Raw genomic sequence first — 13,335 nt, forward strand, 5'->3', positions numbered from 1 at the left:
GTTGATTTAGGTTATTCACCCAGCTGGGTTCAACGAGACAGCAGTGTCTCGTTAAGCCCCGACGCTTCCAAAACGAGCTATTGCGGATTAATCGATGGGCGTATAGAACATTTAAGCATATGGCAAGTTAACTTAAGTTATATACTTTGATGCTGAACACTAAGCAATTAATTTGGTTCGCAAACCAGAGGCCAGACAGGGGTAGCAAGTTCAACAACCACCGTTCTAATCTGTTTGACCAACCACCGTTCTAACACTATTCACTTTTAAGCTGCATACTGTATATCAGTATTTAGAATGGACTTAATTGTTAAAGCTCCTCATTCTGAATTGAGCTCATCTCATACCCTGGGGTAAAATGTTTTATTATTTTAAAATCCTGGTATAATTCATTCACCAGTCAGTATTCTTGGTTTTCCAACTCCTCATGCCATTGGTTGGTTTAAGTTAATTTGTTTGATCCAGGGATAGCCAGTAGCTCTCTGCTTCAAAACACAAGTTCATGTTTCAGCTTTATTACTTGAAGATTTTTTTTTTACATTTGTATTTATTTTTGGTATGTGAGTGATGCAGCACTTTACTTTGGTTTGGAGTTGAATTAAAACTCTAAAGTATTCAACCAGTGTGTGGACATTCTATTCAAAGTTTTCAAATGTTTAGCTGTAGGCATACAGTGTTATGTGTACTTGAACCATTCATTATTTAAAAGATGGTATTTCAGGTAAATATTGAAGTTATTAAAAAAGAAGCCTATCCATCATTGCCGTAGGAAAAAAAAGAAAAAAAAATCCTTGCTACCCATCCTTCCCACGAAAAAAATATAAATAAAAAATAAAAAAATAAAATAAATTCCTTGCTACCCATCCTTCCCACGAAAAATAAAAAAATAAAATAAAATAAAATAAATTCCCTACCTACTCAGCCCAAAAAGGACAGCCAATCGGAAACCAAACTTTTTTTTTTTTAGGCCCTAGGGTTACGATGTCAATAAAGTGATAAAGTTTCACTTGACTTACTTACTTAAGTTGTGTATTTTCGATTGGGCCTTTTGACTCAAAGGCTTTCAGCTTTCAAGAAGAAACCAAACATCCACAGGGAATACATATTTTAAAATTATAACCACACCTGGGGGGGTCTATTAGAATAATGTTAAATCCATAGACACAGCACTCCATCTTTAAAGTCCATATAGACTTGGCTATAGCAAACGACACACACGCACGCACGCATATGCACGCATATGCACACACGCACACACACACACACACACACACACACACACACACACACACGCACACACACACACACACACAGTTCTGTAGCGTCTACCAGAGGTACTCTGAAGATAATATATGTGAAGGGTCAGACAACACTATTTGACAGACTGAGCACCGTTTTCTCAAAGATTGTCTGAAGAGATGGAGAATCTTTCCTACCAATTACCTTCATGGCAGTTTTTTTCCATTTGAGCTATTCTAGATTTGAGCTGGACAGAGAGTGTCCCAAACCAGGCTGACATGCCATTATCTAATAATGCTACCTAGCACTGCATCATAGAAGGTTGACATGACTCCCTTGCTCACGCCAAAGAGCCTGAGCCTACGGAGAAAGTGCAAGCGAATCTGACCTGAGATCAGATTCTAAAAATGTCTTCTACATCCTGACAGTTTTCATTCTGACCTGAGATCAGATTAAAAAAATGTCTTCTATGTCAGTCGCTCTTCGATTTTTCAAAAATAGCAGACCTACAAGCTTGTAGATCTGCTATTTTTCAATAGCTAAAGCACAACATGATGCACAACATGAAGCACAACATGATTTAAGTGAGTTCACAATGATTCTCTCAAAACATTTCATAACCCCACACGTTAAAGCAATAGGTATATAATCTTTGTTCACAGAGGGACAAGATACTTTGGGAACAGGAATTATTAATGACTTTTTCCAGATATCAGGAACCATGTGTTTGTCTACAGACTGTTGAAAATAGGGCACCAGGCAGCTGTAAGCTCTCTCTCCTCCTGTGCATGTGTGTGTGTGTGTGTGTGTGTGTGTGTGTCTCTGTGTGTCTCTGTGTGTGTGTGTGTGTGTGTGTGTGTGTGTGTGTGTGTGTGTGTGTGTGTGTGTGTGTGTGTGTGGGGGGGGGGGGGTCGATGGGGTCGAAGGGTGCATGCATGTTTGTGATACTGTCATATTAAAGGTCATGGTTGTCAGCTGTACTATTACAATAGAGGATGTTCCTATTGACGAACTCTGCTGTTGCATGATGAGCCGGACTAACAATGGAACTAGGTGGAGCTTAAGCGCCAGGGCCCGAAGCTTGCAGGGCCTGTTACGAGACTATAGGTACAGCTGTTGCTTCTTTCGTAAAATATAACGCAACATAAGAACCCCTAACCTGACGCTGCCAGATCCAAGAAGCTTGCTACACAAATTTGTTTCACAGCTTATTGGGATCTGGGATCTCGGAAGCAAATTCGATGACAGGGCTGTTCCTTTTTTTCAAGATAGTTGGTAGATGATTGGATGTCTGTCTATCACCGTGTGGGCGTGCAAACACAACCAATCATATTGCCGTGTCTACGTGACGTATGGTAGGTGCGACAGCTGGAAGTAAACATGTAGTCCCATATTTCACCAGAACTAGTAGTAGACAGTTGCTAAAAAAGTTATCATGGAGTTCGGAGATCTTTGTCGTTTTTGTAACACCAATCTGCGCATAAAAGGTACTCTTTCTAATTCAAATAAGATATTTGATACTAAGCCTGGTGTAAAAAGTGTTAACGAACGCCTCATAGCGTTAGGTTTAACACTGTTTAAAGACCCCAACGTATCGTCTTGGATGTGTAGGGCATGTATTCGCTTGCTTCAAAGAATGGAAGATGTTTATCCCATTTTCCGGCGCTGGGAAAAAGAGGACAAAGACAAAAGACCACCAGAAACGGCTACCGCTACAGTAGAAAGACGGACGCCACCTGGATCCGCGAGGAAAGATAAACGGTACAGGGAGCCTACGCCTTCTAAAACACCACGGCGCAGTAAAAGACCTCGCACTCCATCTCACACCCCTACAACGACAGCTGAGTCGGCTGACTCGCCGACAACCGCGACAACGACCCCATCTCGTAGGCTGTCTAAACCATCAACTGGGATGCCCGTACGGCGAAGCCTATTGGAGGTAAGTTCATATTGTGAAACTATTTCTAATAGTGTCTAACCTAATGCTGCCAACTCACGCTAATCCAGCTGCGCTGCTGCAATTGTATACATATGCTCATTCTATAGCAGTTCATTTAAAAATATAACCATCTTAACATTAATGACTGAACATTGCTTCTCAACCTTTTCAGGCCGTGACCCCCCAAAATAATCATATTTGAACTGGGGACACCCTAGATAAATATTGTGAAAATATCTGATCTACAAGCTCATAACGTGTGAGCTTGTAGTTTGGCTATTTTCAATGTTTTGCTTTCTTATATCATTTGATAATTTGGCCAATGTTTGACCAGTTTGTATAGTATAGTTTGTTGAATACTTTTGATGCAGTAATGGTAAAACAAAAATAGATCTAAAAAAGATAGATAAAAAGGTCTTGAAAGTTCTAAAATGTCACTTGCACTGTCGATTGGGGACCCCCCAAAACAAATCATGTGGGGACCCCCCTTGGGGGTCCCGACCCACAGGTTGAGAACCACTGCTCATCTTGGCTCAGGGCATGAGATTTGAAAGGGTCTCAAATAACAGCAGGCTGGGGGGCTGTCCCCCCAATCCTGCCTGTTCTCACTTACTTCACAAATCTCTTCCAAGCAGGCCTGGTAACTCACAGCTTTTAAAATATACTACACTGGTTAATTACTTTTCAAAGGAAATGTGACTAGGCAGGCTGTCATTAGCTAATATTACCTCTCCATGGACATAATATTTGGCTGGTACTACTATAATGTGACATATTTTATCTTGGTTATCTGGCAGGGTCTAATCTCCCTTTACATCTCACAGCCCATCCTCCCTCCAACTCTACCTACAGGGGGGGGAGGAGTGATGACAGGCAGATGTTAGGATACTTAAATGAGTCACATGGTGTCAGAAAAAATACATGTGAAATCAACCTGTAACAACAAACAGCCATTCTCCCTAACCAATCGACATTCTAATATACAGTGGGACTTACCTCAACTTACCACCTACCTCTTGTGTGTATAATTTAAACTAATTGCACACGAATAAATTGCATATTTATTCCAGCATCTTTGCATGCTGCAATATTGTCTTATTTGCACAGTTTATATACTGATACTGGATTTTTATATACTGTTACTGTACTGTATGTATATCTATATCTGTGCATAGTAGCAAATATTTATGTTGGCCTCTGTTCAGCTTTGTTGTCATGGTTTGTAGCAGTTTTCTGTCTCAGTGCATTGAGAGTAACAAAAAAAAGGATTATAATTCCTTTTAAGTGAGCACGTATTAGGCCAATAATCATGAATCAGACCATGATCCATTATCTTTAAAAATGCATAGTCACAGTTATGATTATTTAATAATAAACCCCTTTGTTTTTCTTTCAGGTTACTATCAGGGGTAGAACAACAGTGTGTGGCAACTACACAGCAGGGATTGTCGAACACCTCACCTTGGAGAATTGGACAACAGCAGCCAATCTGATTGTCAGACACCAAGAACTGTTTGGAGAACTTAAGAACAATGTCCTACAGTTGATAGAGGATGAGAGCAAAAAACTGTGTAGTCCATCCCAGGGTTTTATGTTGTGGCGGTCATCGGCAGATGATTTGAAGGCATTTTCGTTCGCCCAGTTGCTGTCAGATCTCCAGTCTATGTCACCTTTCATATTTTCTATATTTAATCAACTCACCAAACAGTCTCCCCATGTCACCTGTGCTGCTGCTGCAATAGCTCTGAGAGGAAGGGAACCACGCTTATCAGCCTTTGCATATTATGTGGACAGTGTTCTACTGTATGGAGGGGCAAAGAAGGCAGTTTTTAAAAGGCTCAGCAAACTGGGTATAACCACAACGCACACCAACGCTGTGAAAAAGCTCACCGAATTGGCAAAGACCTGCGCCGAAGATTTTCACCTACTGAAAGTAGCAAGTGAAATCTTCGGGAACCCCGACACTGCCGACAGAGTGGAGCAAATCAGCTTCACAGACACTGCTGAAGGCGGAGGTGCTATGGCTGCTGAAACAAGCCCACTGAGTGACACAGCGAGTGCAAGGGACCTGGATGAAGCTATCCTCAACTTTGATCTGTCTGTCTTCTCAGGTTAGAAGGGCTATTCTTTTTGTTGATCGTTGTTTATTTTGTCGCTGCATAAGTGTTTATCCTTTAATGTTATGAGTCCATTTATGTGTTAACACATTTTTTTTCTGTGTGTGTATGTGTATGTGTGTGTGTGTGTTATACAGATGAAACCACCCAAAGCACCATGGAGAACACCATCGCTGCACAGGGAGGTGCTGTTCTCCCCAGCGGCACTTCACAAACTGATCAGGGGACTGGCGATGGCACAAATGTGGCCGGCAGTGTCTTGCCGCTAGGACCATCACAACCAACACCACCACCCACATATTCCATCATATTTGACAATCTGGATTTCTTCATCCGCGCACACCACCAGTCTACCAGCCAAGCAAACAAATCCATCCACTGGGTTCACCACATGGCTGTAGAAGACAGAGTGCCCATAACCCATCTCAGCAGGGACAAGCCAACTCATCCAATTATGGACTATGACATTGGGAACTCCCTTCCTGGTCCTGAGAGCCAAGCCCATATGCGACGAGAGTTTGTTGTCCTAGGGAGCCGCATTCTGACCCAGTACCTGGATGCTTTCAAGCCATTATATGCTGTAGTGGCTAGTCACATCCCTCACCAATATTCAGACACAATGTCAAAGGCCTCCACCCACGTAAGTATTAAATGACTTACACTACAACTGTCAGTTGTACCATTGAGTTAACTTTTTATTAAGTTGAGCAAGTAACAACTAGTGTACTGGCATAGGATTTAAACTAAAATGTTATGCTACTATAATCCATATATTCTTCCTTCATAGCATCCTCTTGGACTTCTGTTCAAAGATGAGAACCAAACTGGGGACTTGGTAGACGTTTTACAGCACATCCAGAATGAGTAAGTATGGCTTGTCTTGGAATTTATGAAACAATGTTCGTATTCGTGCAGTTTGTCAATACCACGGCATGCAAAGAAAAGTCAGTGTTTGTGCATTTCAGCGCCCATTGTTTATCAAAAACTGACACTTGAACTTGCCAAATTAGTGATTTTCTACCACTATTCATCTCAATCACATCATGGCATTACCGGATTTACATCACTCATCGCACAATTGCCCAACTTAACATGTCATAGACATTGTAACATCATCATTGATGTCATTACTGACCATAGTCATCAAATATCGCACAATGTGGGACATGTTTGATATTTGATAATGATATATTGGAAAAAGCCTGTATGTATCTCTACCATTCCAATATCGTTGAGTGCAGGGGCTTGATTACATGCTGCAGGTGCCCCACGGGCCTTATTAAGTTTTGAAATAAGGAAAATATATAATTTACTTACATATGCATCTGAAGGGAAGGGTTTTGATAAATCTAGTAAGTCTACTTGATGTTTCATGTAGGTATGTTCCAAAGGTCCCACATGGACTGGAAAGTGTTTTTGTAGGTGGGGACAGACTGACAGAGGGGAACAGTCGGAACATCCAATTGTCCTGGACCTATGCCGAAGGAGAGAGCAGGGAAGACAGACTGGATGGCCTTGTCTTCAAGTTTGAGGATTGGCATGCAATCCGGAACCTGTTTGAGGTGGGTGAACTCACTCAATGTTTGACCTCAAACAGTTTATTCACAACAGTATGGACTAGCAGCCAATTACTGTACCACTTCCCCTGAAAACAAAGTTTGCACTAACTTGACTTATCTATGCTATCATGCTAATTATCATGACAATAATATTTCCTCCTAAATTAAATTGTTTGCTTACTGTACTACATCATTTGGATTTTAGATCTATCATCTGGTCTTTTACAAGGAGGATTCAGCCAGAGATCATGGGACACTGTTTTCAAATATGAACAGGTTGAGGTAAAAAAGAAATGTTCAAAGTGTTCTGTTCTGTTTTTATATATACATATAGTACTGTGACAATGGCCCCCAGAAGTCGGCATACCCCTACCGGAGTTAGGACCAAACACAACATAGTTTTTCCTCATCTCTAAGGCCTCCCATACATGAAATGGATTCTTGTATAAAAATATTTTACTGCAAAAGTGGTGAAATTGTTATTTAAAGTTATACACCTCAAACTAAAAATAAAGCCTGTCCGTCTGGTGGTTGAGGCACTTAAAGGCATGTAGATTCACAATGGAAGCTCTGAGAGGTTCAAAACTTGGCATACTTGAAGCCAGAACATACCTCTACATTCTAGAAGAGACTGAATGTCAATATCTGAATGTCAATATGAAATATAGTCATTTGAACACATACTTACAGTAGGCGGAATTGTACATCTATGTAGATGTCTTCTCTACTTTGTAGTGACTCTGGAATGGATTGTCATAGCAACACATATGATGGCTTGTAGGAAAGGTGAGGTTCTACTGAATCCAGCAATACCAATTGTGTAAATGTAGCTTGCATAATCGTGGAGTTATGCCACAAAACATATATGGTGTTCCAAACGGGGGGAAATAAAACTAATGAAATCTACAGTATCACATTAGTTTTATTTTTACTTCACTTATCAAGGGTGGGAAAACATAAACAAATCACTTGAGTAGAAGTCCCTAAAATGTATGAAATGTCTCAAACTTGAGAAATGAGAAATTGTGAACAAATAGATGCCGCTTCAATAGAGAAATATGCAAGCCTAGATTGGAACTACTAACTATTATTATGTTGCAGCACATGACCTGGATGTTCCCTCATCAAACTCAAATCTCAATATTATCCTCATAAATATAAATAATCAAGTTATTCATTTCTGTTATTTGAGTTATTTGGTTACAGTCAAGTTATACTACAGTATTTGGCTCCACTTGCATCTTATTGCCTATGTTGCTTTCTTCATAAAATGACAGGTAAAATAATTTCACATATTTTGGAATGTGAAAAGATGAGATGAACCTTGTCAAATCAAGTAGCTATTTAGCTGACTGGAGTGGAGAGTGACCTAGTATTTAGTTCTCTTTAGTGTAACAGAGCCTACTGCCTGTCCAGTTGTCTACACTGACAATAGCAGAACCCTGCCCTGACACTATTTCACCAGAATGGAAAATAGACTTAAAGGACAACTTTAGTTTTTTTCAACCAAGGTTCATGTTTTAGGTTGTTATTAGAGAAAGTAAAAGATTAGTGTTAATTTTTTTTAATTTGCTGCTTTCTTTCGTTTTAGGGATTTTAGCTATTTTTGACAGGGGGGTGGGGGCATTCGAGCATGGGGCTAAATATGTATATTTTTACAAAATGTTATGGTAATTTTTTTTTGTATTATTTACTATAGTCGTAATAAACCCCAGGAAATTACATCTGGCCACAGAAGATCACAGGATCTACTGAATGTGAAGGTAGCCTACTGGGGGAAGGCTTATACTGTGTGTATAGGCTCAATGTCAGTTTGTCACATTCAGTAGATCCTGTGATCTTTTGTGGTCAGATGTAATTTCTTGGGGTTTATTAGGACTATAGTAAATAATACAAAAATAAATCGCCATAATATTTTGTAAAGAAATACATATTTAGCCCCATGCTCGAATGCCCCCGCCCCCCTGTCAAAAACTGCTAAAATCCCAAAAACAAAAGAAAGCAGCAAATGAAAGAAAATTTACACACACCTTGTAGTTTCTCTAATAACAACCTAAAACATGAACCTTAGTTCAAGTTTAATTAGTATCACTTGTAATATGGTTACTGCACATATACTATAGCCTAAAAATAGTGCGCGCAATGCACAACATAGATACTGTACAAATTCTGAAGTGTGTCTTTAAAATTTTACCAAAATGGAATATTGGATCCAAATCTTTGTATCATCTTTGCTAAACAGTTGGAAAAAGGCACGAAACAAGACCCATAATGTATAAAGCCCACGGCAGAAGACCTTCAACACATACTAACTGTTGTTCAACAGAGAGATGATGTTCATAAAACCCTGGCAAACCCACATTCAATATACTCTCCTCTCCTCATCATATACTGTATCATGTTGAGAAAACTACTCCAGTAAGACCAGAGTGAGAGCATGCCGTCTCGTCAAGAAGACTGAATAGGGTACAACATTGTTGAATAGGATACAACACTGTTTAACATACAAATATATTGTTTCATTTGTGGGAAGGCCAGCACAATTGATTGATTGATTGATGGATTTAAAAGTTTATTAGACATAAATGTAAAAACAGCAACAGAGTACAGTCATACAATCAGTCCAAAAGGGATAGCACAAAAAAGTCCTTGCGGTCTTGTGCAATCAGTTCATAGACAAAACCAGGACTACTGGTCAGAGTACCAGAGACAGGGCCTTCACATGGTCACTGGTCAGAGTACCAGAGACAGGGCCTTCACATGCATCAGAAAGATTGATGAAGTTGTACATCGGCTGCTCTCGTACCCAGATCTCTTTGCATATGATGACAAATATCATAAATGCTACCTAAAACACTAAATATCTAAACGAAATATAGCAGCTATAAAACAAAGAATTAGAACAGCAGACCGGTATCTATGTCAAAGCTTTTATTAATCTCACTGAAGTAGTTAACATCTTTAGTTATGACTGATACTGAAGACACTGGTCCATGGTTTTCTTCATCGATATATCTGCAGGTCTATGTAGTAGTTCTGGATTTTCTTGGATATTTGCATCTTCTCTCATTGTGCCCATTTCCCATGGGCACACTTTTAGAGCATGCAACATCAGACTTTCCATGTTCTACAAATTATAATGCTGTATGTTTCCAGGGTTTGTATTTAGACAATATCATCTTCTTCCTCAGAGTTAGTGTCTTCAGTATGTCATCATAACAGTCAAGGAGTTTATATACCGTAAATGGAAATTGGTGCATTTACAGTATATAGAGCTTTTATATATTACCGGTATTATACTGTATATTGTATATTTGTCATCATACACAAACAGATCTGGGTACAAGAGGAGCAGATGATGTACAACTTCATCAACCTTTCTGATGCTGCATGAAGGACCTTAAGTCTCTGGTACACATACCAGTACCAGGCATAATGGCTGTCAGATGTTCTGGTCTTGTACTGGCCTTCACACAAATGAAACAATCTCGTTATATGTTAAACAATGTTGTATCAACCCTATTCAGTCTTCTTGATGAGACTGGTGCAGGCATGCTCTCACTCAACATTTGCAACTTGCTCATTACTGCAGCATATTGTCTGTATATAGCGCCACAGTGTTATGAACATCATCTCTCTGCTGAGCAACATTTAGTAAGATCATTTTAATTTTGAGTATCTGCCGATACCGATTTTTCCCCATCTGAAAATTATATTTTTATGCAACTCCTCCAATATCACAATAGTACAATATCCCAAATCACGGACAATATACAGTCTAATATCATGATATGGATATCATATTGATACTAGGGATGTCCCAATCACATTTTTGTGCTCCTGATCTGATCATTTAAAAATGTCATGATCGGCCCCGATTTCCGATACACTTCACATTATAAGATCACATAAGATGCACATAGGTGGAGCCAAATACTGTAGTATAAATTGACTGTAACCAAATAACTCAAATAACAGAAATTAATAACTTGATTATTTATATTTATGAGGATAATATTGAGATTTGAGCTTGATGAGGGAACAGGCTTTCGCCTTTGCTGCCCCAACCCTGTGGAATGCCCTCCCTAAGGCACTCAGAGATGCCCCTACCCTTCAAACCTTCAAATCCACCCTCAAAACCCACCTCTTCAAAATTGCCTTCCCTAGCTAACCCTTTTCACTGTCTTTTAATGTTCTTTAGCTTTTAGTGTTATTTTTCCTTTTTCTATTAAAGTTGTTTTTAATTTGTTGTTACCTCTGTAAAGCCCCCCCATGTAAAGCGTCTTTGGGTACTCAGAAAAGCGCTATATAAGTTTGAGATATTATATTATTATTATTTAACATCCAGGTCATGTGCTGCAACATAATAATAGTTAGTAGTTCCACTGTAGGCTTGCATATTTCTCTATTGAAGCGGCAACTACTATGTTTGAGACATTTCATACATTTTAGGGACTTCTACTCAAGTGATTTTTTTATGTTTTCCCACCCTTGATAAGTGAAGTAAAAATAAAACTAATGTGATACTGTAGATTTCATTAGTTTTATTTCCCCCCGTTTGGGACACCATATATGTTTTGTGGCATAACTCCACGATTATGCAAGCTACATTTACACAATTGGTATTGCTGGATTCAGTAGAACCTCACCTTTCCTACAAGCCATCATATGTGTTGCTATGACAATCCATTCCAGAGTCACTACAAAGTAGAGAAGACATCTACATAGATGTACAATTCCGCCTACTGTAAGTATGTGTTCAAATGAATATATCTCATATTGACATTCAGATATTGACATTCAGTCTTTTCTAGAATGTAGAGGTATGTTCTGGCTTCAAGTATGCCAAGTTTTGAACCTCTCAGAGCTTCCATTGTGAATCTACATGCCTTTAAGTGCCTCAACCACCAGACGGACAGGCTTTATTTTTAGTTTGAGGTGTATAACTTTAAATAACAATTTCACCACTTTTGCAGTAAAATATTTTTATACAAGAATCCATTTCATGTATGGGAGGCCTTAGAGATGAGGAAAAACTATGTTGTGTTTGGTCCTAACTCCGGTAGGGGTATCTCGAAAACTAAAGCACTTTTTGACTGTTTGTTGCAGGACTAATATTCTGATTCTAAGAGCCTTGTTAACTATTTTCCAAATCTTTTGCAGAGATGTTATTTTCACTGATGAACAGCCACCATGAATTACGGCTTGGTATTTTATCATTTATCATATTTTAACCTTTCAATCGACTATACAGCCCCATACCTACTTCACTGACAACCTTTAACCCATCTTACCCTCCCAGTCCCCCAGATCCACCTAAACTTGCCTTTTCTATACCCCCAAGTCTAACTCCTTTCCCATCCACTGCTGTCTGTCTGTCTCATGTTTTGTCAACTGTTTGTTTGACTAAAATTGTCTCCTTATAGTATACTTTGTAGCGGCTTTGAATTTTTGAAAAGCGGTATACAAGTAATTAACTAATTGTTGTTAATTCTGTTAATATTGTCATTGTTTGTTATTATTATGTAATACTTTACTAATATATGTGGGTCCTGTTAGGTAACTCCTGCCACCACGATTTTGTCTGGTGATCCCCTAAATGTCATCATCATCCTCAGCAATTATTATTCTTTGCCTCCTTCCTCTTTTTTTTACTTCTCATATTTTTTTTCCATTTGCAGCCATGCAAAAAAGGGTCCACATGCTGCGTTCAACGCATATAAAGACATGGTGAAAAAGGACACTGCTGCTCTGTTCCTGTCTGCCACAATGGAGCACTTTGGACTGAACAATGTCACAGGTACACAATTGATTGTCACTGATTATGGTCACTGGTCACATACAGTAGTAGTTGTCCACATTATTATATATTATTTCAAAACATTTCAATTATGAATGTGAAAATGTTTGACAAGGATATCTATTCTTTTTTTTATGTGAACACATGTCAGATAAAACTCCTATTCGCCAGACACTCTGTAGTAGATTTTATAATTTTTGTGTTTGAAATCTATCGTCAACTATCCCATTTCACCAGCACTTGGCTGTAGTTTAAATGTCATGGCTCTTTTGACTTTTCTATTGCTTCCACAACTACGTTATAGTAATTCTTGTTCTTTTAAATATGTCTCAACAGATGTGCCAGAGGACTTCATCCCCAAGGACATCAGGTCTGGGTCACCAGATGTGAAAAGGAGCTGGTTGCATAAAGCCGTGACCCAAATTGTGGACCGGTTTGTCATGTTTAATGACATCTCAGACACTGTGACCGGTATCAGACAATATGCCAGTGATCGTCCTCTACCGGGGAAGGAGCTCCAATGCCGCATGCCAAGTCGTCCCAAAACCTACAAGTACAGCAAGGCCAGGGAGAACCACGAGCATACGATTCACGGCTTAACTGTGCCTACAATGAGTGTGCCAGATCCAGTCATGCCTAGTTCCGTGGACCACAAACGACAGCACACAGAAGCAAGACTCA

At 39.3% G+C, this 13,335-nt stretch overlaps 1 protein-coding gene across 1 annotated transcript; it reads left to right on the forward strand.

Moving 5' to 3' along the window:
* Positions 1–3,116: 3,116 nt before the first annotated feature.
* Positions 3,117–7,140, forward strand: LOC310865232 (uncharacterized protein; the record flags this gene model as incomplete). The annotated part of the gene is made up of 7 exons (XM_083774258.1): positions 3,117–3,178; positions 4,575–5,289; positions 5,433–5,489; positions 5,541–5,935; positions 6,083–6,159; positions 6,674–6,857; positions 7,060–7,140. The coding sequence occupies exons 1-7, from the start codon at positions 3,152–3,154 to the stop codon at positions 7,138–7,140; spliced, it is 1,536 nt and encodes a 511-aa protein (XP_083630384.1). The 5' UTR covers positions 3,117–3,151.
* Between the last annotated feature and the right edge of the window lie 6,195 nt (positions 7,141–13,335).

Source organism: Protomyctophum parallelum, assembly GCF_964188405.1.
Source record: "Protomyctophum parallelum genome assembly, chromosome: 10".
NCBI lineage: Eukaryota > Metazoa > Chordata > Actinopteri > Myctophiformes > Myctophidae > Protomyctophum > Protomyctophum parallelum.